We start from the raw sequence: 27,576 nt of genomic DNA, 5'->3' as shown, positions 1-27,576 counted from the left end.
AGTATGATCATTTTGCCATTTTGGTTATCTCTGTTAAGGGTACTAATTTATTAAATGTCTACATTGAAAATATGCCCCCTCCCCTCCAGAAAAAAAGAAAAAAGAAAAGTTGAAGGACCGTCTTTCTGCTCAGTCATAGTCTACTGGTGATCTTGTTCCCGTTACCTAGTGTTTCAGGTCAAGAAAGGGCTGGAACAGATAAGCACACTGGCACACGCCTGTAATCCCAGTGACTCAGGAGGCTGAGGCAGGAGGATCAAAAGTTTGAGGGCAGCCTGGGCAATTTAGCAAGAGCCTGTCTCAAAATAAAAAGGAGCCTGGGATGGAGCTTGGTGATAGGGTACCGCTGACCTCCATCCCCAGCACCACAAAAAGGAGAAGGAAAAAAGACCCGGATGGCGATTTGGGTCAGTGAGATGGAAGAGATTTATCAGAGGCTTCTGAGAAAGCATTTCCCTCTGAGAGCCACAGGAAGTCATCTTTCCCCTCTCCTGTTTGACCTAAATGAGGAGACAGAGCTACAACTGTCAACCGCCAGCCAGACCCAGAACATTGAGGGATGACAGAGCCGCACAGAGGCAAGCAGGGAATCTGGGTCTTCCACATCATCGAGCTGCTGGGTAAACCAATCCTGAAATCTGCCCTGCCTCTGAATTTCTAGTGGTGAACTAAGAAACTTCCTGTTTTTAAGATGATTTAGCTTCGTATTTGATACTCGTAGCCAACAGCATCCTAGCTAGCACAGCCACTGTGCCTGAGGGGCTGAGCCAGTGCTGTGGTGTGTCACCTAGTACACGTGATCTTGTCTTCAAAGACCTTCCATCTAGTTGGGGACCTACCATGACAACCTCCGTATCCGAGAGGAAGGAAGAACTGCATCTCCACGGAATCATCAGGGCGGCCTGGAGGGAAGTGGGCTTTGCAGGATGGAAGTCAGAGAAAAGGGGGTAAAAGGAGAACGCAAGGTGCATTTCCACGTGGAGGCATGCATGTCAGGAAACCACGTGCTTGGCCAATTTCTAAACAAATGGCTTTGGTCCTTGCCCTCACAATTTGTAGGTTAAGCACAGGGTCAGATGAGAAAACAAACAACGGCAATGTGTAGACACACCATGGAAAGCAGGAGAGAGCTCAGGGGCCTGGAAATGGAGAGCAGAGGTCATGCTCATGGTCAGTAGGGGAAGCAAAATGCCAGCATGGAACACCCCTGAGCTCTTGAGTGCGCATATGCAGGAACAGATGGTGGGACTCAGCGCAGTCTCCACCCCTTGGGGTCCAGGTGCCCCAGGTCTACAGTAGCCTCCATAGGAACAATTGGGGGGATGAGAGGCTGGCATTGGCTTTATGCTTCACCTCTTATTGGGAAGGCCAAGATGCTTGAGCTTTGGGGGAAATCTGACAAAAGTAATTTAAATAAGATATTAGTATGTTTCATTAGAGTGTTATTCTTTTAAGAGAATAAACTCTTAATCATGCCTGGCATTGAGTCCACTTTTTAATGTCCATCTTTCTGCTCTAACTGGATTGCAAATTTCCTGAAAGCAGTGCCAAACTTAGGACCAGAAGTTCATTTTACAGATAAAGAATTCAAGATAAAATCAAAGCCCAGATTCATATCTCCTTTAGCATTTCATATCAGCTCACCTGTTCCTCACAGTATCTAATGCATGCATCTTCATCTCACCAGAGCTGATATGGACCCCAAAGGGGTGAAAATTGGTTCTTGGCAAGCAAAAAAAAAATTATATATATATATTTATATATATATATATACACACACATATATAATTTAATAACATATATACATTATATATACAATATTATTATAATATATAATATATATAATATATTGTATAATTATATATTATATATAATATAACATATATATTATATATATATATATATATATTATAGTGAATTGTGATCCTGTGATCCTTCAAAGTTTGACCCTACCTGACAAAATCTTCTTTCTTAAGGGGAAATTTAAATTTTCTGATAATTTTAAACAGTTGAAAGAGCTGCTGTTGTTGCTCAGTGAAGCACACACTAGGGGTTATCACATCTTACTGAGCCATCTTTCTGTCTGAACTTCTGAACCTTCTACTCTCTCCACCAAAGAATCTGATCAGCTTTATAGCTGAATCCATTCACACAACAAATATTTGAGGGTCTACTATGTCCGCTAAAGCCAGATTAATCTTTTTACAAGACTCTCATCCTGGTTCTACCCTGTTCAAAATCTTCCATGACTTCTTCCTCTGGCCTTAAGCATGAAGTTTCAACTCGTCTCTTGAAACTTCTGTACGCTTCATGACCTTCTACCCCAGCATCATGGAGTTCTTCATCTGATCAAAAGGCTTCCCAGACTTCAAAGACAAGCAAGGAAGCCCTCCCTCCACCATTCAATTGTTCTTTGGTTTTACTTTTACAGTTTACTTCCTCATGAGCATCATCCTTTGACATTTTGTTAGGAATTCGAATGCTCTTTCCCACTCACAAATAAGCATTTGCACTGCATCCTGGGTGGGCCTGCTTAGCAGTGTTTGGTTTTTTTGTTTTGGTACTGAGATTGGAACCCAGAGGCACTTTACAGTGAGTCACATCCCCACCCCTTTTTATTTTTATTTTGAGTCAGGGTCTCACTAAGTTTCTTAGGGCCGCACTAAGTTGCTGAAGCTGGCCTAGAATTTGCAACCCTCCTGGTTCAGCCTCCCCAGTCACTGGGCACCACTGCACCTGGCTTAACAGTGTATCTTGATAAATAATTTCATTTTATTTTTATTGTATTTAAAAAATTTTTTTAGTTGTAGATGGACACAATATATTTATTTATTTATTTATTTATTCATTTTTATGTGGTGCTGAGAATCGAACCCAGTGCCTCACACGTGCCAGGCGAGCCCTCTACCACTGAGCCCCAACCCCAGCCCATATTTCATTTTAGTAACAAATATGGGCATCTTGATTTGGTTTATGCTGAGTATAGTAAAGTTTCACTAGTTGTTAACCTAAATGTGTTAACCCAAATTTGATGATAATTTGATATTTCATGTTTACTTGTCAAATTACTTTTTATAAACAGGACAAAGTTTGACTCTGTAGTTGTGCTTGCAAAGCTAACATAAACATTTTTAAAAGATTTCAGTAAATTCACATGGCTTTAGAAATACCCATTTATATAAATAAATCATTCACTCTGCCAATGATTTTGTAATTTGTTTGTTCAACTTTGTTAAAACAAACAAACAAAAAACTATTATGGACGACACCAGTGATCTACACTCAGGGCTGTAAGGAAACAATAGTAACAGCACCAGCAAATATTTATTGAGAGTTATAAAATCTTTTTATAAACTAGTGAGAATCAAAGAGTTAACAATTTTTAAAAACTACATTATTGGGGTTGATCAAAATGCAAAAGGCTCCTATATCCCTGTGTAAAATGAGGAATCTTGACTTCTGCTGTGACACTTTATTGTTAGGGTTGAACACAGTAGAAATGGAAGGACACCTTCCCCTGGGGACACTAATTCATCTGAAGAGCATCTAGAAAGACAAACAGTGTAAGGAAAGAAAATACTGTTTGCTTATTAGAAAAGGGTATATTGTAGCTTAATTTGGGGCATATCACTTGGATTTCCTTCCATCTCATTATGTTCACCAAATATAATATTAAAACTGAAATTTGAGATGCGGAAACAAAAAGGACACTTCAAATCAAGTCTGCTTTTCCCACAAAGGCGTTTTTGTGATTCCCTCCTATATTAATCTTCAACATATTTGTAACCAATCTTTGTGAAACCATTTAATGATTTCAGATTATCATCACTATAGGTTTATCTTTTTATATGTCCATGTGCACATGCTCAATTCAAATCAATCCCTTGGGGGTTTCAAGTGGATTAATAATACAATGAAGTATATTTAGGCTTAAATGACATGATCCTGATTAACCACTAAGGTATCGTCTCTTATAGATATATTGACTTATTTGATTCAGTGGAAGTGTCTTTTCTTTCCTTCCAGGCTATCATTTTTTATAGATGACTTTTCCTTTAGTGATAACATATTCGATTAATTCATGATGGCCTCCAAACTGGTAAATTAAATGCTCCCATCTAGAAAGAAATCAAACATTTTTTTTCAATGAATACAAGTCAAAATCATCTCTGTAAATGAACTGTAAATGCATTTAAAAACTTGATTTACAGTAGGCCATTGGTATTTGAGCTTTTTAACAAAATGTTAAATATCTAACTGGTCTATGATAAGTAAAGTGTTGCTTAATAATATCATTTAAGAACTTGATCTTATATTTGCTTCATTACATTATGCACGAATGGTAACATAAACATAATTTTTAAAGGAAGGAGTGGATTCTGACCATAATGGCCACTCTCCTCTGTTGAATGTGGGGTCCAACAGCTGTGATAAGCATGGTGAGGGTCAAAGAATCATAGCATGTGCAATTTTTGGATTTAGAACAATAAGACCCAAGTTGACATAGTGGAGGCCCAGGTAGCAGCAGACCCATGGAAGATTTGGAGATGGAGTAGGTCTCAGAAGTCAGAGAGGGAATTAATCAGAACCAGGATGACAAGCTGGAGCTAGCTGGGAGCAAGCAGAAGGTCGGGAACCAAGCAGATAAACAAAAACACATGCCAGAGGACACTAGAGTCCAAAGTCCAAGTAAACAGAGCAAGAGCCTAAAAATCTATGAAAGATACAAGACATGATGAGGCCTGAAAACTTGGTCTATGTTGAAGCTTGGGACGGGGAGGCAGATGTCCTGGTTGGAAATGGGTAAAGATAGAGGGGAGTGGGGAGTGTTTGAGTGTAGACAGAGCCTGATACTAATAACTACTGGAAACAGGATTTAAACCTCTTTACATATGTCAGTGGGCATAAAATAAAACGGCCAAGTTGAGTACTCTCACCTGGATGAATTGATGACAAGGAGGTCTCCCTGTTTCCCAACTTCCAAAGATCCATGCGTGTGAGACTTTCCCAGTGCATAAGTGGCATTGATGGTGGCAGCAGCCAAGGCCTCCGGCATGGACATTCTCATGTTCACACAGGCCAGGTGCATGACCATGGGCTAAGGCGGGACAAGAAAAGCATTGGGGGAAAGTAACAGAATAGCAGCTTCTACTCAGGACATTTCTCAGCACAGTACAGCAAATAAAGGTGGATAAATGTCCAGGCTGAGGATGTGGCTCAGGGGCAGAGTTCATGCTCAGCACCTGGGCTTGATCCTGCACCCCATCCCCACCAAGAAATGTATAGGTGGAACTTGCTAGATTGCTATGGGAAAATCTAAATGTACACATGAAGGTTGTTATGCTTTGGGAAAAAAAATCTTTTAATAACTGTGTTGTTAATATTTATTTCCAACTCCTCAAGACCCTTCTGTAGAAGATGAATCTTCCATTCACACAATTATTAAAACCTTTTTGAGTTTCTGTTCTGCTCCAGAGAAGGAAAATGGGTTAATGTAAAACCACAGTGCTCAAGGCTGAATCAGAAAATAATGCAAACAGAAGCTTCTCTCTTCTCTTCAGGCCCAGAGGGGTTCATGTGGTGCAGGAAAAATCCAATTTTTCTACCATGTACACTTCTTCTTTCTTGTTTGACAGGGAAATAGTTTCAGAACTTCTATACATTTTAACAGATGGTGAAATATTTTTGAGTTATTTATATGCTTGGTAGATACTCTGCTCTGAAAAACACATGAAAAAGTAATTACCATTGAAAAACAATATGCATTAGGGTTGAAATCACTGCCCAGAGCAACTATTACCCCTTCATCTAACATCTTCCTGGCTCGAGGCTGCTTCAATCTAAGGGGAAAAAGAAATGACAGTCAGTCACAAGAGTTGGAACTTTCATAGGACAGGTGTTTAGAATGGAAGAGAACTTGAGACTGTCAACCCCATCATGTTCTGGAAGAAGAAACAGAAAGTCAAAGTTAGGTGATTGGTGGTGGAGTTAAGCAGAACTCTAGGACTCTTGGTTTTTATCATTCTGCTTTTGGAATTACTTGACTATTACTTAATTTGTGATCATTTATCTTGGCAATCTTCATACACATATTCAGATATTGTTGCTAAGGGAGAAAAATATCATTTATAACAAACGGTTTTCGATAAACTAATAAAATTTTCTAACAAAATCTGATAAACTTTTCATAACTCCAAAATTAAACAACTAATGAGGTTAGAATAATGCTACTTTTTTATTTTCCATTTGCCCCCCACCCTTTTTTTCTTAAGTTTCAAACATTTTTAGTAGGCCCTATTTTAAAGTTCCAATAATTTAATGTGTAAAATGTTTGTGTTTCTTTCTGGATTAGGCATCTCCTGGGTCTCCTGGGCAAGAGTCTACATTCTTTAGGATATAACTCGAAAGTGACGTCAAAAATAAACAAACCAGATACTAGTTAAAGTGATGAGAGAGATTGAGTTCAATAATAACTATTGCAATAGGGAAGAGTACAGTATGCACTTAACCAAATTTCCATTTGTGCAGAGGTAACTGGAGGTCTTAAAGAGAGACTGAGGGAGCAAAGAAGGAGCAGTAGCAGGCACTCAATCAGGGACGTGGTAATTGGCAAAACAGCGGAGGGGGGCTGGTCAGTGAGATCCGGGTTCCTTCATTGGTGCTTATCTGGAGGAGATTCAAACTTGTACCTTTATGCAGGAGGCAGGGGCCCAAGCCCTGGGAACAAAAGGAAAAGTTTTCTGCTTGAATGATTGCCTGTCAAAGAGATGGCTCGGCGCAGGTTCTTGAGAAGACAGTTCTCTCGGTTGGAGAAGATTTACATCTCAAAGAAGCAGAGCAAGAACTTAAAATCACAAGCTTTTCAAAGTAACTGCTGTAAGAGGGTCTCAGGGGCCCTATCTGCCTATCAACAGATTTTAGACTTTAACAAAAAATACTTTCTCCTTGCAGCCTTGAGCTTTCTCAGGCAGGCACTGAAAGGAAGGGAGGGACAGCTCTAGGGATAGAGCTTTTCAGAAACTATTGGAATTTGTTGCAGCCTCTTAGTGGCGGGCATAGGTAGGTGGATGAGATCATTTGTGCTAAGTCAGCAGTCCCGTAGCCCATGGTGGAGGCCTAAGCGACCTCCTCTGGGAAGACTTCCCAACCATCCCTTTTGACTACCACCTCCTCTGGCCTCCCAGTGCATCCCCTACTCCTCGGTTAGCCCTTACAGCGCTAGCTTGCTTGCTGATGTTTCATGATAACACCTGGATTGCAACTCAGCCTTGATGGACCAGTGCTGCTTACTGGTTGTTAAATACCGCTATTGAGGGTGACCCCAGGCCCTCTCCTGGCCCTATGTCCATTTATTGGTTGGCGCCCTCACTGAGCCAGCTGTCAGGTATTTTTTAGGCCATGGCATCTGCCCCTCTTGCTGACAAGCCTAGCAGAGGCCAAGAACCATGTGCAGAAAGGCCTATTTTTTTTTTTTTTTTCTTTTAATGATGATGTGTTTGTCCCGGGGCTTCCTACCCTTGGTTTTAACCAATATGTTTGCTTGAATAAAGGATACCGTGATGTTCAAGGAGCGTTCTGAATGCGGCAGAGGAGCATAAGTTTATAGCCATGCCCAAAATAGTTACAAAGTCCACCTAAGTTTGGCATTTGAGGCCCTCCACAAACTGAGCCCAGCCTCCTCTCAGGGCCTCATTGCCCATCCCCTACCTGCTGCTGCACCCCAACCACCACCGTTTCCTGTCTGGATATTTCTGAGTTTGCCATTCTCCTTGCCTAAAATGCCCAAGATGCAGTCATCCAAATCCAGTCTACATCTCACCCTTTCCTGCTCATTTTCCCTGCCACTGACACCTCCATCCCCCTGCACCAGCCAGAAAGAGTAGCTCTCTTCAGAACTTTTCTAGGTTTGTTTGCATTTACCAGAATATGTGCATTTAGACTCAAATTCCTAAAGGCAGGAATTACCTATCTGTCTTACTCTTCAATGCACCCTCAGCGCCAGGAGAGTGTCTGGCACAAATAGCTGCTCAATAAAGACTTGTTGGAGGCATCCATTAATTTTTCATGATTGCATTTTTGTTGCATTAATCTTTTATTTCCTTCCCCAAATACAGGCACTTCTTTGTAGTTTCAATGGAAAGCGTATGCATCTCATGTATGGTGCCCAATAAAACGTGATGGGCCATAAAAGCAGCCAGTCATTCAGAAAGCCTCTAGTTAGCAAGTGCTGTGTGCCAGCCTTAGAGTCATCCTTGACTCCTCTTCCCACCCCCTCGCCCCCTCACAGGGCAATTCATTAGAAAATCTTGCTGGCTCCATCTTAAAAATACATCCAGGTTCCAAATATTATGCAGACCCCCTGCTATCTCCATGGATTCAAGTCACATTCACCTCTTGCCAAGATATTTGTAAGAGCATCCTAATTGGTTTCCCTGCTTCACCCCCACCTCCCTAAGATCTACAGCCACAGGAAGCTTTTGGAAAAATAGGTCAGATCATATCACTGAGCTATTGAAAAAGGTTCCAGTGGCCGCCTGTCGGGGTTTCGGCCGGACCCCTGGCCCTAGGTGTGGCAAGGCCAAGATGGCGCCTGGCAGGATGCCAGTGTGGTTGAGTATAGCTAGCTTGTGCGCAAACAACTGATGTCGCTTGAGGAAGTTTCAGTGATTGGTTGAGGCCCCCTCATGGACACTGCATGCCTGTATATGCTGCCTGTATCTGTCCACGCTCTCCCCTCGTGCTCTGTATGATGATTGGTCGCTTGGAGGCATATAGTGAGGTGTAGCTTCCCCCAAAAGAGGAAGAAGAAGCAAGAAAGAAAACCACGGCAGACGTGCGCAATAAAGAGCTGAAAAGAACCAGGTGTCGTGTCTCTCTGCGGGCAGGGAGTGCGATAGGTGGTGCCGAAACCCGGGAATCTACAGGTAAAGTAAAAGGTAATTATTTATTTTCATATTAAGACCTTGAGTCCGTCATTGGTATTTCATTTATGACTTTGAGTCCGTCATAGGTAGTTCATTTATGACCTTGAGTCCGTCATTGGTAGCCGGCAGTGAAGGGTAAAGAACCCAGAAAAAATTAAAACTTCATAGATAGATGCAGTGGTACCAGATTGTTTGTGTTGTGTGTGTTATTTTTGTGTTAGTTGTGTGGTTTGTTTTTGTACTTGGATTAGCTCTTAGTGTTGTGAAATTTAACCATGGGAACAGAACTGTCTAAAATTAGAATGCAACAGCCTCTCAGAGAGCTGCTGAAAAATCACGGAACTCCGTTAAAAGTTAAAACAGCTAGAACGTTTCTTGATACCATAGAAAAGGTTTCTCCGTGGTTTTCTTTCTTGCTTCTTCTTCCTCTTTTGGGGGAAGCTACACCTCACTATATGCCTCCAAGCGACCAATCATCATACAGAGCACGAGGGGAGAGCATGGACAGATACAGGCAGCATATACAGGCATGCAGTGTCCATGAGGGGGCCTCAACCAATCACTGAAACTTCCTCAAGCGACATCAGTTGTTTGCGCACAAGCTAGCTATACTCAACCACGCTGGCATCCTGCCAGGCGCCATCTTGGCCTTGCCACACCTAGGGCCAGGGGTCCGGCCGAAACCCCGACAGCCGCCCACAGGCTTGCAGTCTGCACCAAAGCCCTGTCAAGTCTGCCCTTCCTTCTGCCCTCATCTCATGCCCACTCCTTGCTCAGGCCTCTCCGGCCTCACTCTTGCTCCCAGCACACCCATGCATTTCCACCATTTCACTGGCCATCTCAAGGGGCCCAGAACACTCTCCTAAACAATCCCCCTCCCTCCCCTAGACATGGCTCACTCCTCCACTTCTAGGTCTCTGCTGGAACATTCCTCATCAAAAACCTATTCTTGACCAACTTAAGAAAATCCCAGCCTCTCCCCGCCAGGGCTCTCTATTCATTTACCTGACTTTGACTTTGACTTTTTCCTAGGACTTTGCATCACCTGATATTTTATATATTCAGTTGTCCTCAGTACCTTGTTTATCTCCTCCCCTTGGAAGGTAAGCTCCTTCAGGACAAGGACTTTGTCATGTGTTCCTGTATCTCCAATGCCTAGAACACTGCCTGGCAGAACACAGGTTGGTACATAAATTAATAAATTATGAGAAATGCAGAGATGATTGCTGTCCTTGAAGCACTCCCAGGCTGGGCTGATAACTTGTAGGACCACTGAAAATGTTTCCCAACTATGACATGTCAGTGAAGCAGAGGTAGGGTATAAGGAAAGGGGAGCAGCGCCCCTATCCACAGGTGATACATTCTGAGAACCGAGTGGATACCTGAGGTCTCAGATAGTACCAAATCCCAATATCAACTGTACTTCTTTATATATATATACATATATATATATATATATATATATATATATATATATATATACACATATCTATGACAAAGTTTGATTCATAAATGAAGCACAGTAAGATTAAGAACAATAATAATAAACTAGAACTATCATAACAAAATACTGTGATAAAAATTATTTAAAACTTATGAATTGTTTCTGGGATTTTTTCCATTGAATGTTTTCAGACCACAGTTGACCAGGGGTGAGCAAAATCTCAGGAAGCAAAACTGCAGATAAGGGGGACAGTTGTAGCTTTGAACTTTCCTGCAGGTCATTCCAATGGCCTCCTGCTCCCTCCTACTTAGGGGGACAGGGTGTGAGCCTGTAAAAGCTTAAGGAAGCTCCATTAAAAATGAAGGCAAGGGGCTGGGGATGTAGCTCGGTTGGTAGAGTGCTTGCCTTGAAAGCCTAAGGCCCCAGGTTCAATCCCTAGTACTTCCAAAAAAAAAAAAAAAAAAAAAAAGGTAAGTGTTTCCTGAATAAATATTATGTGCAAATATATTTATGAACTTCATGGTTAAAGGAAGAACTTTAGTGGCACTAGGTAATGGTTGTTGTCAAAATGAGAATCAAGAAGGAGCTCAGGGTATAAGGAGCTCAGAGGACCCTGCAGCTCTCTCCTGGGGAGATCAGAAAAATCAGAACAGAAGTCAGAGAGCAGTGAGTCCTCTTTAACTGCTCCTGTGGTCTGAACAAGACACAAACCAATCAGGGCCATGGTCTCAGATTTTACTTCATGTTAAGAAAGTAAAAACAAGGAAAAGAAAGCCTTTTTTGGTGCACATGAAAACTTATTCCTTGAATGGTGGAGAATTAGCCATATTAAATATTGACTGATGACTTAGACCAATGACTATGGAGATGTGTAAGAGAAGCAGTTGGTCAAATCAAGAACAGCATTTTCTGATTGTAGCCTACATTGCATCTACTCTTACACTAAGTGAATATTAATAATAATCACAATGTGTATGTGTGTGTGTGTGTGTGTGTGTATAAAATCATAATATACTGAAGAAAAGCACTGAAATATTCCTTTCTTTTCCCTTCCAAGAGTATTCTGAAGCCTGGCCTTTCTCAGCCTCAGCACAGTTCATGTCTTGTTCTGGATAATTCTTTGTGGTCGGGGCTGCTCTGTGCACCAAGGGATGTTTAGCAACATCCTGGCCTCTACTCATCCTGGTCAGTAGTATGCCCTAGTTGTGGCAAGCAGACATGTCAATGTCCCCTGGGAGACAAAATTGCCCTGCAGTTGAGAACCACTATCTGAAAACTGTAAGCCCCTCCTACCCCAGAAGACCACATAACCTAACCGCACAGAAAGCACCTCGTCCTAAGAGAAAATAAACAGACTCTTGAATGCTGGCTTCCCAGACCACAGACTCGGCAGCTGTCATGGAAGTGGTACCAGGGAGAGGGTCAGAGGACCTCAGATCTCGTGTCTAGCAGACCTAGGTCAGTGGCAGTTAGTGGACAAGGAGTACTAGGTTCATCGAGCACCCACAGCAAAATCTCTGGGGAGTTTTTACAAAATATAACTTCCATGTGTCCTCATCCTGCCACTCACAGGGGTCAGAAGGCTTCTGGTTCCCAATCATGGGACTTCCAGCATCCTTTTAGAAAACATTCCTTCAGGTTCTGAGTGCTGCTAAGTATCTCTAACATCTTATGCACATTCTAAAAATCACAGAACCTGTTCCATTGTTTTCTTTTTTTGGTACAGGGGATTGAACTCAGGGGTGCTTAACCACTAAACCATGTCCCCAAACATTTTCAGTTTTTATTTTGAGGCAGGGTTTCGCTACGTTGCTTAGGGCCTAGCTAAATTGCTGAGGCTAGCTGTAAACTTGGGATTCTCCTGCCTCTGCCCTCTGACCTCTGGATTACAGGCGTGTGCTACCATGCCTGGCTAACCTGGGGTCTTACACCTGCTAGGTAAGTGCTCCACCATTGAGCTACAGCCCTGCTATTTCATTATTTTCTAATTATAAAAGTAATGTATGTTGATTTTTTAAATTGGAAATTTCCAAAATCCAGGGGGAAGAAAAGAAAAAGAAAGCATCACGTTCCTCGATAATCCCACCACTCAAAGGCAATTTGGGCTAAGCTCCTTCCTGAGGGTAATTAATTTAAGAACATTTATCTAGAATTGGCATCTTCCTGAGCTAGTTGCCAACATCTGCATCTTTCAGGGACCATGCATTTTTTGTGGGGACCATGGCATGACGTTTAGACACCTCAGAAGTCTATGTCCTCACAGCTGGTGCCTGGTGTGTTGGGGTGAGTAATGGTCTTCTCACCTCAGCATGTATGCCGTGGTTGGCAGAAGGACCGCAGCGCACCTGGCCGTTGCCATGGCAGCAATGCCTGCATCGCTCACTTCTTCCAGGTGACTGATTGCCTGGGCTCCCAGTTCAGCTCCGAGCTAAGCAGGATGGGCAGAGAGGAAAAGGTTTAACAAACAGCAACAACAAAGGATACAGCACCCTGAAAATGGTTCTCCTACAAAAAGAAAGCAACACTCTATTTGTAAGCTTTCTTGTCAACTGCCTTTCATAAGCACAAGCCCCTCAAGGGACACAGGATTTATAATTGATGTATATTTGAAAATTAGCAGGGCGTTCCTTTTTTTTTTTTTTTTTTCTACCAGGGATTTAATCCAGGGGTGCTTTATCACTGAGTCACATTCCCAGCCCTTTCTACTTTTTCTTTTTGAGACAGGGTCTCACAAAGTTGCTGAGGGCCTCACTAAGTTGCTGAGACTAGCCTCAAACTTATGATCCTCCTGCCTCTACCTCCCAAATTGCTGGGATTACAGGCATGTACCACCATTCCTGGCCGCTAGGTGCTACTTTTAATACTAGTTTTAAACAACAAATGCTTTCAGACAGTTTCTGAAGCAGAAAATTTCATGAACCTTACAGATCAGAATAAAACGTTTGAGTAAAACTGGTAATAAATTATAATTGTCATAGTATCATAAAAACACAATAAAGATGGGTACTTTGGGAATGCCATTGCATTCTGTGAAAACATATCAGTTAGAAAATGAACTTTCAAAATGTGGAATTATGTGAATAATTTGAGACTATCAAACTGAACTTGATTTCCCTCCAGGCGAGAAACTGGAGCTAGATTATTAGGTGGAAGCATTGCTTTAAAGTGGATTCCATTGAACTGAGTCTCATCATCTACCATATTCCCAACCAGTTGAGTTTGCACACACAAGAGCCCCAAGCTAACAGGTGACGTGGGGAGGACAGTAGACTGACATTGATGTGACCCAGGGAGGCTGTATTGCCACATCCAGAGCAGAGAAGAGCTGACCCCTTGGTCAGCAGCTTGCTCAGGCTTGAGAAATTTTGAACTGGGGCTCTGGGGAGTGTGGTGACCCACAGGACTGATTATGTTCTGCGGGGAAGTTTCTTCCTGACCTTGAACTCACCCCCACTCTTCCAAACTCGATTTGCTGATTAGGGGTATTGACTTCTATAACCCATCAGTCGCTCTTTGTAACCGAAAGTATCTCGGTGACCATCCAGTTTGTGTTCATTCAACAAACATTCAACAAGTATTGATTTACAAAAGGTCATCTGTACTCTGGCGCTGTGCTGACTTCCAGGATTGGCTGAGGATTGGGCACAATGCTCAGTATGCTGTAGTCCTGTAGGGGTCACTGGGCTTTAACCCAATGGGGAAAGGACTGGGAGAGGCCATAAGCTACTCTCAGGGAGGGCTAGGAAGAAGTCCCAGAAAAATAGCTAAGATGAAACATGCGATTTAGGACTAGTTAGAGAAAGGGGAGTTCAGAGGAAAAGAACAGCACTTACGGAGGCATCGGGTAATAAGAGTAGTTTTTTTTTTTTGTGGCTGGTTCATGATAGAGAGGCTGGTGGGAGTGAAAAGGGGAAGGAGCGAGGTGGGCGGGAAGATGGGCAGGTAAGGCAGGGTCAGATCCTGGTAAGACACACACTGCGTGTGGAATTTGTCCTACGGGAAGGAGGGACATGAAATTTAAACTGCAAGGGGAATGGGTTAAGGAAAGGGATTAAAGTGGACGCTAGATTGAGGCCAAGAGAACAGTTATGGAGGAATCCAGGTGACAGCTGAAGGTGGTTTGAACCAGGCAGTGAGGGGAGAGAAATGGATGCGGGAGGAGAATCGGCAGGCTTTGGTGATTCGTTGGAATATGGTAGAGGAGGGGAGGGAGGCGTCAGAATAATGCCCAGGTTTTTACTTAGGCAGCAAACAGAGGATGGCGCTGGTCACTGGGGCAGAAAACATAAGACAAGACCGGAAGTGATACAAGAAGGCCTGTTGGCCAAGCTGTGCCCGAGATGCAGGTGGAATATCTGCAACTGTATTTACATCTCAGAGCAGTTATATTTTAAGCAGCAGAGCTTAGAAGAGAGATGTCTAAATTCTCAATTGTAGGGACCGTCTTATTCACTGCTGAGTTCCTAACACCTAGAACAGTGCCTGGCACACAGGTTGAAAGGATGAATAAATCACTCTGGGCAAGACATGTAGATTTGAAACCATCCTGTGACTGTTCATGGTGTGTTCCACCAGCATTGATCCAGATGCTGCCACAAGAAGATTCTAGAAGCTACATACGAAATTACAGTACTGTGATAGTGTAGCTTGGTACCAAAGTATGTTGTGAGTTCAGTAACTGAAATCACAGAGATCCTCCCCCCCATTAGTATCAACAGTTAATCATAAAAGTAAACGATCAAGTTGGGGATGTAGCTCAGTGGTAACGCACGTGTTTAGCGTGAGTGTGGTCCTGGGTTTAATCTCCAGCATCAAAAAGAAAAAAAGAGTAAATGATCTGCAGGGGGAAAAAAAGTAAGATTCTAGTAGAGGTCAGGGTTTCCCAGCCTCAACCAGAGCAAACTGCACATTGTTCAGATTTCCCCACTCTGTCTTTTCAGAAGGTGACTCTTAACTTTGAACAAATGGATTAAGTTTTCCATGGCAGGAATGTGCAAGAATGCATGTTGACAAGGACCTGTCCAAGGTCAGCCGTACCTCAGCAGCCTTCACTGGGTGCAGCTCATCCCCGTGGAAGTTAATCTGTAACCCCATCTCTTTTCCACTTTGAAGAATCCTCCTGGTGGAATCCAGATCAAAGACGCCCTTCTCACAGAACACATCTATATTGTCAACGTGTATTTCCCCATCTCTGCCAAGTTCCTTCAGCTTTGGGAGGTGGTTCTTGATGATGTCATCAGCAGCTTCCTTGGCAGTTTTTCCTCTGATGGAAGAAAATAAAATTACCATGAGGGGGAATATATATATATATATATATGTGTGTGTGTGTGTGTGTGTGAGTATAAAATATATATGTATATATATATATATATACTTTAAAATATATCCTTAAATATATATATATATACATACACACACACACACACACACACACATATATATATATATATATATATTTTTTTTTTTTTTTTTTTTCTTAATGGAGAAACAGTCATCCGGCATTTGGAGAACCTGAGAAACAGTATCGGTAAATTACCTCAAACCTTCAAAGGGCTAAATCTCAGGATTCTTAACTGAGCCATGCCAGACAGCAGAGGTATCAAGGTTTCTTTATGTACCCATCTTACAGACAGAGACACAAATTTCTCCCCCATACTAAAACACCCATGCTGTTTGGGGATGCCAATAAGGCCACCTGACGGCAAAGGTGAATTTCCCCATCAAGGACCCTTGTACGACATCCTGGATGCTTCCCTGAAAACCCAACTGTGGTTCCTTCACCTAGTACCCAGCTATCACCCTGCCTTTTCCTTCCTCTTTCTCCACAATGTTTCCTGAAGCATCTGCTAAGGCTTCCTGTCTCACTACCAGGGGACATGGCCAAAGAGGACAACAGGAGACCTTGAAATGCTTTCTAAAAATTTGGGGTCATTCCATCTTGGAAAGGGCTGGGCTTTTAAAATCCGATAGACACAGAGCCCCACCTCTTGCTGGCTCCACAACTTTGGACTTATTAGGTAGTTGTGATTTGCACCTTAGGGAACTGAGACACAGAACTCTGAGGGTCACTGGCAGATAGAATTTTGCAACACCTCAACCCTGTACTGGGCACATGGAAAGCTCTTGCTCTGTGTCACCATTCAGAAAGTGGATATAGGTTGAACATGAGGAGATGGGTGCTTACATAAATTATTTCTATTTCTCGAGACAATCCTATGGAAGATGATGTTATGCAGTTCTGTGTACAGATTTGTAATTCATGTTCAAAAAAGCTGTCACATCCTCAAAGTCACCCAACTAGAGGGGGCTAAGCTGGATTCGAACTCAGGTTTCATCACTGCAAAGTCAGAGACCATACCACACTGTATTTCTGTGTGTGTGTGTGTATGTGTGTGTGTGTGTGTGTGTGTGTTTGTGTGAGGGAAGACTATCATACTTTCTATTACATTTGGGGATAAAAATCTACTCTTTTCTATAAACAGACTGTGTAAAAATGTCTCAGTGCAGTTTTAAGTTTTAATAAGTTCAGAAATATAAATGCTAAAACTTACAATAAAGATCACTGGGATATTTATAGTTTAATTTTTTTTTTTTTTTTTTTTTTTTTTTTTTTTTTAGTTTCTTTAACGTTGGGGGACTCTTCTGAGTCACCTAAGGTTTGCTCTTTCTTCTATAGGGCATTAGTATAATCTCTTCTTTTATGCTACTTTAGTGCTTTTATGCAAATTAATTTACCAGAGGAGATTATTCATATTAGCATCTACACTTTTAAAGGACTACAAAGGGGTCATTTCTTTTTGCAAACTAAAAGAGCTTGAAACGTCTCCTCTTATCTCATCACTGATAAAACTGATGGGGCTGGATGTAGCTCCATCCTAAAACCACCTGTCCAAAGTGGCTGGTCATTAGAAGCTGAACATCTTTCCAAAGCCTTGTTTCTACCGGTCTCTTGCAAGAGCTAAAGTACAGATGCAACCTCCGTCCCCGGAACGCAGTCTGCGCTTCGTTCCCATTAAGTTCCACCCTGGTCCCACCGGCTGAGATTACTTGGGCACTGAGTGAGCCCCGCAGTAAGTGGCCGAGATGCCGACGCGCCCCTCTCGCCGGGCACGCTCGATCACTCGCAGCATCTTGAGCTCCGTCTCCAGGTTGAGGCCGTATCCGCTCTTGCACTCCACCAGCGTGGTGCCAGCCCTCATCATGCACTGAAGCCGCTGCTGGAAGGAGCAGAACAGCTCCTCCTCCGAGGCTTGGCGGGTGCGCTCCACCGTGAAGTTGATCCCTCCCCCCGCCTGGTGAATTTCCATGTACGTGGCCCCTGCCAACTGAACACACGGCTCATTCAGGGGAGGTCGCAGACAGGCATCGAACCTACCTCCAAGGGGGATATTTAAAAACGATTAAGAAGCAAGAGGGCACAAGCACCAACTGACCACACCAGAAAGGATGCCCATTGTCCTAAAGCTGCACTCTGCCAGGCACCAGATTGAAGGGAGCTGGGGAGGGGGTCCCAGGAAGGCGCTGGAGAGGCAGAAAGGGGAGATATGCTGTGTAGGCAATTGGGGTCCCAGGGAGGCAGCAATCAATTAGTGCTGTTACAAGGGAATTTCAATATTTTAACAACCCTAACCCCAGTGTGTACCAGCTGAGTCTCAGTCCTCCATACATGTCTCAGCATGTTTGAAACAACAAAGGGTAGGGGGTTCAGGGACCATCACTACAATTATTCAAACCTCCCCTAAAGAAACCCAGAGCCATTTCCATATCTCGATATTTGGGCACCAGAGTTTGGAGCCTGACGTTTATCACTCAAGAAAATAGAGAGGCTCTTCCTGGGTCCGGTGGCTTCAGTTACTCTGTACTGCAGAGTGTGGGCCTGGATCTCCTGGCCCGAGCTCTCAGCCGGCTCTGCCAAGCTCAGCGGGTGACCTCAGTCAACACCCTCCCTTCTCTGGACCCGACTTTCTCCACCTATGTAATGACAGCCTTGGACTGCACATCTCCAGCGCTGCCTTGGCTCTGAAATTCTTGACTTAATAAAATGGTCTTAAAAAGAGTTTTAGTTTGTTGAAGAAGAAATATACTTGAAGACGTTTTTTCCTTTTTTCTGAAATAATTCTACTCAGCTGCCTTTTTTTCTTTTTTTCCTTAAACAATGTGAAAAGGGCTCCAACCAAGGATTTTGGATAATACTCAACTAGCAGAGACTTTTATAATTCTTAATAAGTCTCTTTTTTTTATTAGAAAAGAGAATAGCATAATACTTCTTATTTTTGTGATTATTTTGTCATGCACTCTTCCACATATGGCCCCATGGAATGGTGATTTTCAAACAGTTTCAAATGCTACTATAAGCTGGGTGCAGTGGCACACGCCTGTAATCCCAGCGGCTCGGGAGGCTGAGACAGGAGGATTGCAAGTTCAAAGCCAGCCTCAGCAATGGTGAGGTGCTAAGTAACTCAGTGAGACTCTGTCTCTAAATAAAATACAAAATAGGACTGGGGATGTGGCTCAGTAATAAAGTGCCCCTGAGTTCAATCCCCAGTACCAAAAAAAAAAAAAAATGGTACTATAGGGAGTGACTTGAAGGGAAAAAAAAGGAAAAATCAGAGGGTCAGATGCTCAGCTTTGTTCTAAAAGGAGGGCACGGCTAAGAATTTTCCAACGCTATTCTACTTCAAGTGTTTGCCAGTCTTACACATGATAGAAAGATCTGGGGCGGTTATAAATACATTTTGTTGTCATTTGTTTCCCTTACTCAGGCAGATATATTAAAAAGACACATAGACTCGTGTGGCAAAGGTGGACAGCCTGTGACTCTTTAGAAAAAGGACTGTACTTTATTTGGATTTGCCATTATTCAGTGCACTTACCTTCATTGCAAACTCGTGGACTCTCTCCCCAGCCCATACGGGATGTGTGTGGGCATCCACCAAACCTGCAATCAATAAATCAGGTCACCACAGAGTTAAGAGCAGGAGGCACTTTGACAGCAGGCAATCTGCCCCATGCTGCTTTTAGGGAAGCATGGTGGCCACCATCCAGGAGGGCTCCTCCGTCTGGCTCATTTGAACCTTCTAATGCAGGAAAGTAGCTCAACCTGGTGACAATAATCCTCACAGATGTTTTTGGCCCAGAAAGTCCATGCTCAGCAAACAAGCCTTTAAACCAGGTTATCAAAATCATTAGTTGAGCAAAACCAAGGACCGTATCACCAAGGAACAATGATACAACTCCCAACCCCCGCTGCAACTTTGAGAAGGAAAAATACAAAAAATGAATCTATCTTTAAGAAAGAAAAACTTTAGCAATCACTTGGAACTTTTGTTTAGCCAGTACATTTTAGTAAAGTGTGTCGTTATCAAATACTTAAAACAAGCCAGGTGTGGTGGTGCATGCCTGTAATCTCAGCAGCTCAGGAGGCTGAAGCAGGAGGATCTCGAGTTCTAAGTCAGCCTCAGCAAAAATGAGGCACTAAGTAACTCAGTGAGACCCTGCCTTTAAATAAAATAGAAAATAGGGCTGGGGATGCAGCTCAGTGGTTAAGTGCCCTGAGTTCAATCCCCAGTAACTCCCCACCCCCAAAAAATTTAAAACGGCTCATAAATGGTTTTGATTAGACTAAGTTCAAAGCCCCTATTCAGATTGTTTTCTATCACGTTCTTCTTTTTCTTATAACATTTCACCCTGACTTTGTATCCTGACCCCCGAAAACCAGAACATAGAGGCTCATTCAGATGTGTCTACATACTTTTTTTTTTTTTTTTTTTTTTTTTGAGTACCGGAGATTAAACTCAGGGGCACTTGGTCACCAAGCCACATCCCCAGCCTTATTTTGTACTTTATTTAGAGACAGTGTCTCCCTGAGTTATTTAGCGCCTCTCTGCTCCTGAGGCAGGTTTTGAACTTGCGATCCTCCTGCCTCAGCCTCCTGAGTTGCTGGGATTACAGGTGTGTGCCACCAAGCCTGGCTCAACACACATTTTTTAAATACAAAAATTTTATATAAATTAATTATATTAAAATGTATATATAGTTTTATATAAATAAACTTAGATATAAAGCCCCTATGTTTGTGTCAAACTCAAAATTTGTGAGATTTCTCTCAAGTGGTCACCTAAAATCATACTAGAGAGATAATGTAGATGATAGTTAATAAATTTTTTTGTGTGTGTTAAAAGTGAACTGCAGTGAAATCTCTCAGGTGTCTCTAAGTCTTCATACAAATTTAGAGTATTTATGGCACTAGAGACAGCTGCTGTACTACTTGCCTCCCCTATGCATTGGACTAATAAAGTCATCCTAACTGTTCTGGAACTTAAACACAATGCATTGGTTTCTCTTTAGCATGTGAGTGGGAAGAAGTAAAAGAAACGAAGGATTTGATTCCCTGTTTTTCCTTTACCTGCTCTACAGTCATGGGTAAGATAGTTCACTAACCTCCAGTTTTCTAATCTGTAACACATAGACAATGACATCTACCTCACGAGGTAGTTATAAGGATTCACTATGAACTCATCCTTATAAAGCAGCTAGACATTCAAAGAAAAATTCAATCCATGGAGCCATTATTATTTTTTCATACTACTGTAAGACCCTGTTTAAAACAAGCTAACCTTCTTCCTTTTTATGTTCCTGCAGTACCTGTTAAAAATGCTTTCAGATCTTTGTGAAAAAGAGGCAAGTACCTGGTAGGATGCATTTCCCAGAGCAGTCAATTCTTTCTTCGAAAGTTTCTTCAGAAAACTGTCTTTGAATCACATCAACAGGACCAATAGCTTTTATAAACCCATCACTGAAGTAAAATTAAAAAAATTAGTAAATTTAGGGAAATCTTGTGAGAAATTTGATTATTTAAACTATGTTTTGGATTTCTTGATGTCAGTCAACATTTATTTTGTTTCTCTCTTGAAACTTGAGTCTTTGGGAAAGTGAGTCAAGCTACACTGAAGACAGAAAGTCAAACCACGTGTAACAAGTTTGCTGCTTGTTCCCAAATCAATGTTCCCCTTTCCCACGGTACTAGAACCTTAAGCCATGACCATGCAGAATAAAAACTACATTTCCCAGGCTCCCCTCAGCCATGTGTGGCCATGTGACCACATTCTAGCCAGTAGGATTGTTTTCAGCCCCTGTTCTCATTGGCTGGAATGTAAATCCATAACTAGAGATGGAGCAGCCATCGTGAATCATGGAGTCTCTGTGAGAAAGCTGACCACAGACAGTGGAGCAAGGTGGTCAGGGCCTGGACCCTGACAACTCCACAGAGTGCTGCCATCAACTAGCCCTGTGTCTTAACTTCTGAAGTTTTATGTAGCAGAGAAATAGACCTCTATTCTATTTTAGCCACTGTTAGTTTGGGTGTTTACAAATTAGTGTTTCCAAAATGGAGGTTCAGGACTGTCATCCTGAAAGCTGAAAAGGCATGAAAAGCAGGTGAGGGTAGGAGATTCAGGAATGGAAGTGGTTTGGGTAACCTAACAATATAAGAGAGGAGGAGCAGAAACTGGATGAAAAGGTAGATGTTATAAAAGGGGAGGAAATGGTTGGGGTTATGAGGAGGACACTTTTAGGGATAGAATAAGAAATTAAAATTTGAAATTTGGTTTTATATCCTATGAATACAATTCTTTATCATTAACAGCTTTTATCTAGCCCAATTCAATGGTCTTTCCTACTGTGCAGTGAACCTGGCGGTGGAAAAGACCAGCAGGGTTAGAATCTGACCAAAGAGAATGTTCTCGGGACTATTTTTCTCCTTCTCTATCAGATCTGTGCTGCACTTGGCAGGAAGTTGTAGTAACCAGAAGCCATTGAGCGAAAGAGCTGACAAACTACCCTGCGGAAAGCGTTAATAACTGACCGGCTCTAGGAAGGATTGTGTTTTAACAGGGTCAAACCTAAGAAGTAAATCTCTGACAGCTCAGTCTGTGCAGGAGGACACTTTTGAGGGCACTGGGTCCCTTCCTGACTATACTAATCACGTGATTATCTACAATCTGTGGCTTCTCATTCATTGGTGGTTTCCAAAAATGTTTGAACAAAGGCTTGTGTCTGCAGACAGTTATCAAAAGAAATAAAAGTATTCTCCTAAAAATGTTTTTAAGTAGCTATTAAATATGACAAAGATATCTATTAGTGTCATCTATTGGTGAGATTTTCACTGTTTATTACTAAGTGAACAACAACAAAAAAAAACAAGAATATAAAACAGTATACCTCCATTTCTTTACAAAACTGTATGTTTATGTATTTCTATCTGCATAGAAAAACATCTGAAGGAAGAAGCACATAAATGAAAACACACACACACACACACACACACACACACACACACCACATCCCTCTGGTAGAATTTAGGCTCCATGATAATCACTGAGATATTTTTAGGAACCAGTTGACACTGGCTCACCGAATGTTGGATTTGAGTGATTGGTTTTTTTTCTTCTTGTTTATTTGTATTTTCTCACTTCTTTTTTCCCATATTTTTTATTGGTGCCTTATACTGATACATAATGCTGGGATTCTTTGTTACTTCTCACTTTTTCCACAATAAATATACATCACAGGTCTTTTTTTTTTTAAGGAAAAAAAAAAAGGAACAGGTAAGTGTTGCTGTTGTTTTATTTACTTCCTGTTTTGAAAAGTCTAGAAAGAACAATTCTACAGAATCTTCTGAAAGCAGCAAAGCAAACCAGCAGGCCCGCTGCTTCATCAGGGCAGGCCTCACGTGAAAATGATAATGAGTACGACTGAGCAGCTCAGCACTTCTTCCAGTGGCTCTCCAAATGCTCTGTGAAACTTTGGAATCGACACATAGATCGTCTCAATTCCTAAAGCCTAAAAGCGGCTCTTATTTTACGGACAGATAGATCTGACACCTCTCCCATTGGTTAGGTGGCCCTTTGTACAGTTCTTAAAAGCCCCACCCTGCACATACTGAAATGGAAAAATAACCAAAGTAACGCCATTTTGTTCTGACCTGACTCCATTGTGCGCTTGCTTATCATGTTTTCCTTTCAGCCTCCTGAAGCTGCGTCTATGTGGACAGTACAGTGGGATCTCTCACATTCCTGACCGTGGGGCCTGATGTCTAACAAAAATGACTCTGAAATGTGTAATCAAAACTATTCTCTCATGTAATCAAAATAACTCTCTACAGGGTCTTTCTGACCTACATGTGCCTCAATTGTCCTTGTGGTTTTTGTGAATTTTGCCTTTATAAATGCTGTACTTCCAAAATTTAGGGGCTGGGAATTCTTTGAGGTATTAGCCTGCTCCCAGCCACCGTTTGCCTGGCTCATTAAAAAACCCTTTTTTCCCTTTCAATTTGGCTCAATATGCATGATGGTTTGTGGTTCTCATGCACCCCATAACAATACTCTCTACCTTTGCCCTTACCATACAGTGTTACAATTATCTTTTCCTGCATCTTGTCCCTTGGTAGACTCAGTTCTGTGAGAGCAGGACCAGTCTCAGCCATTTTGCACCCCAGTGCTGACCACCATCTAACAGCTCAGTACATGTTTGATGAATGAATGGAAAGACCCTGCTTCTTTTAGGTTCGTCATCTGCTTGACTCTTACTGGCCTCCAAGAGGGAGGACAAAGCACTCATCAGTTTTTGCTTCAATGTTTTCCTTTTCCTTTTCTTTTTTTTTTTTTTTCCTCTCTGACAAGCTATAACAAATTGCCCTTGTGGATGAATTTGCATTCTCATTCCTTCTTTTTTTAAAAATCATATTTTTAGTTGGAGATGGACACAGTATCTTTCATTTATTTATATGCCCAGTGCCTCACACCTGCTAGGGGGCGCTCTACCACTGAGCCACAACCCCAGCCCTCCCTACTTCTTTTGTTCATTATGACATTTCCATCTTGGTTTTAGCCTTTGGATGAGACACTTGTAAAGAAAGTGACAGTCAGTGCTTCTCTTCCTACCTTCTGGTGACAGAATCAGAAGCTTCTTTAAGATTAGCCACCAAACACACACACACACACACACACACACACACACACACACACACATATACACACCCCTTTGGTGGAATTTAGGTTCCATGGCAGATAATCACTGAGATATTTTTAGGAAGGGGGAGTTTCTGGAATTCCTCCAACTGTTTTCTTTTCTAGAGCCTAGAAGGAATTGACTGTTGGTAATCTTGCTGAGATTCAATCTAATCAGAAGACACCACTAAAACTGATCCATTTCAGACTTTGAAATGGAACTTCTTCCATCCTCAGCACACCTCTCCCTCCCCACCCCCAACTCTCTCTCCCAGCTTGCTCTCTTCTTGGCTACCAAAGGGAAGCAGGATCAGGTTGACTTTGGACACACAGGTTCTGCATAAGGAAAAGAATGTGAAAATTTGAGACAATTACCTAAACGATTCACCCTGAAAAAGTTTTTAACTTAAAATATTCAAATAATGAAGGCAGGAAACAAATTTCAAAGCAACTGCAATCACCAAAAAAAAAAAAAAAAAAAAAAAAAAACAAACTATTTCAATCCCATGATTTATATTGCATGTGTCTAAAATAGTGATGATAGTAAGTGAAATAAAAACCCAATCCAGTACCAGTCATTTCTGAGCAGTAAAGTTCTGAATATTCCTGTGACTGTATTTTAATATAATAAGTCCAACAAGTTCTAACCATGAAGCAGATTCAAATCAAGAAAACCACCAGCCAGACCAAAGCCAACTGCCTCCTTTTCCTTTTCTGTTTTATGTGGTTTTGATGTGAACATGATATAGAATGTCTTGGAATCCAAGACATGTTGGTAGTATTAGTATAACTTCTATGGAGTCTCTGTTTCCCAACCTGAGTAAATATTTTCTCAACTTTCTAAGCAAGTGTGCGATTTTGATTTTAACAAATTTTCGAAAGTGACGCTGTTTTCGTCCATATATTAATTGAAAACAAAACCAAAGTCCCTAAAATCTGAGCTCTTAGGCAACCCTGAGCAGCCTCAGATAAGCAGAGGTCTGTTTGCCACATCCGGTTCAATCTTGGCAGGAACCTGGGGGATAGGATGCAAATCCCTATCCAACCCCCAGTCCTACTCCAGGTGGCCTTCCCAAACTTTGTTCTTTTATTCACGTTTGACAGGGAACAGAAGGTGAAGAGAAAATAACCGAAAATAACCTCTTTTAATCAGGTCAAATCCCGATCCCTATCACCCAAAGTCACTGCCATTTGTCTTCCCGTTTTTGGACTTTAAGTGTGCAGACCGCAGGGATCCGAGAGGTTCTTTTAAAAATGTTCAGGCTTCAGAACTCCATCCCCAGAGGTGCTGATTTAAAGGTCCGGGAATGAGATGAATGCAGTGGTGCACCCCTGTCATCCCAGCGACTTGGGAAGTTGAAGCAGGAGGATTGAGAGTTCAAAGCCAGCCTCAGCAATTTCGCGAGGCCTAAGCAACTCAGCAAGATCCTGTCTCTAAATAAAATATTTAAATGGGCTGGGGATGTGGCCCCGGGTTCAATCCTAGGTACAAAAAAAAAAAAAAAAAAAAAAAAAAAAAATCCGAGAATAGAGGGAAGGAAAGAAGAAATCCCAGCCCATCTGACAAAGGTGATCCCTGGTTGCACCTCCAGAAGAGGACACGAAACCCCTCTGATTGTTGGACAATGGTATTTTAGCGACAGAAGCGGGGTCCGGATGCATTCTAATGGAGTCGTCAGCTTGAGAACTTTTTTTCACCGACGGCAACCCAAAGCAGTCCCACATGCTAACACCAGGCGCCTAAAGGACCGGCTTGCCACTGTCTCTTTAAGTTGCCGGGAAACTTTCAACTGGTTCGGCTGAAAGTACCGCAAGCTGCGGAGCCTATGCGGATCCGCGCCTCAGCGGAGGACTCCGGCGCTGGCAGCCCTCCCCCGGGCGCCGGTCACTTACGTGCCCACCACCAGGCTGGCGCCCTCCAGCACCGCCAGGCTGCGCAGAGCGTCGCCGGCCAGGAAGCGCTCGCCGCGGGCGCACACCAGCACCACTTGCCGCGCGTTCTCCAGCAGGAGGCGGTGGCCGCCCGCCATGTCGCCGCGCGTCGCGGGTCTCGCGAAGGCCACCGGGCTCCAACCGCGAGCGGGATGGCGGAGTCCGGCGCGGGGCCGCGAGCGGAGCCTCCGGAGTCCGGAGCGTGGGGCGGGGCGGGGCGGGCACCCGCGGACGCTGCCCCTAGGTTGCTGCGGGCGAGAGTTCAGGCACAACGACAATAATAATACCAAGTTTGACGATTACCAATAAACTTGATCACGGACTTCAGTCTTTTTAGGTCGCCTTTTCACGCTTTGGGTAAATAAGGTAGAGCTTATGTCCCTACTTTTCACATAAGGACGCTGCAGCTCGGTCACCTGCAGATCAGGGCGGGATGCAGGGATCACTGGCCATGGGAAGGGGGTCCTCCAGGGGTGCGGGCACCAGGACGGTACGCGAGAGGTCCGGAGGGCCAGGGCGAGAGCCTGGGCGTAGAGTCCTGCCGCAGGACAGGGGGACCTCTGCCCGAGGGGTTGGGGCGGGATCCCGGGGATAGAGCCCCCAGGGGAAGTGCTGAGAAGGGACCTCTGTCCAGGGGCAGGTGCGGGAACCTGGGGATAGACCCCCTGGAAGGATGCAGGGTTCGTGGGAATCCTCTGTCCCGGAGCAGGTGCGGGAATTCGGGGGTAGATCCCCCGTGGTGACAGCATGGTGGGAGGCTCTGTCCAAGGGGCTGAGACTGGAACCTGGGGCTAGAGCCCCGGGAGGGGACAAAGTCGGCAGGAAACTCTGCACAGGGGGCTGGGGCCGCGGAGGGCAGCGGACGGAGGAGACGGGAGCCTGGGGGTGGGGCGGAGGGGGATGCGGTGGCGGGGCGCCTCGTGGGTCCCCGCGGCAGCGAAGCAGGGTGGCGGGTGCCGCGCACTTTTCGGTTGGCCAGTTCTGCTGTAGGTCCCCAGGATGAAGGGGTACCGGGGCAGTGGAGGCTAGAGCCTAGATTTAGACAGTCGATTGGCGCCTCTGCCCACTTTGTCCCCAACGCCTTCCCGAAGGATAAATCGGAGCGGTTCCCGGATCCAGACGCGTTGAGGTAAAACAGGCTGGAGCTCGGTGGCCGCCCCGCCGCAGGCCAACGGCGTCTGGTGGGGACTGCACCGTCCAGGTTGGAGACAGAATCGAGTTAGTTTAAGTGAGATGGTGTGTTATTCTCACCCCGTTTCTTCCTGTCCAT

The 27,576-nt window shown here is 43.3% G+C and overlaps 1 protein-coding gene across 1 annotated transcript; it reads right to left on the bottom strand.

Annotated features, from left to right (window-relative positions):
• Positions 1-3,457: 3,457 nt before the first annotated feature.
• On the bottom strand, positions 3,458-26,604 carry Amdhd1 (amidohydrolase domain containing 1). The gene is made up of 9 exons (XM_047551689.1): positions 26,268-26,604; positions 21,057-21,163; positions 19,242-19,306; positions 17,416-17,693; positions 15,406-15,631; positions 12,672-12,796; positions 5,747-5,840; positions 4,938-5,098; positions 3,458-4,118 (listed from the first exon to the last, which is right to left on the bottom strand). Exons 1-9 carry the CDS (start codon positions 26,402-26,404, stop codon positions 4,031-4,033), a joined length of 1,281 nt encoding a protein of 426 aa, XP_047407645.1. The 5' UTR covers positions 26,405-26,604; the 3' UTR covers positions 3,458-4,030.
• Positions 26,605-27,576: the final 972 nt, after the last annotated feature.

Source organism: Sciurus carolinensis, chromosome 4 (genome assembly GCF_902686445.1).
Source record: "Sciurus carolinensis chromosome 4, mSciCar1.2, whole genome shotgun sequence".
Lineage (NCBI taxonomy): Eukaryota > Metazoa > Chordata > Mammalia > Rodentia > Sciuridae > Sciurus > Sciurus carolinensis.
The sequence above is the reverse complement of the archived record's forward strand: the minus strand, read 5'-3'. Positions and strand labels throughout refer to the sequence as shown.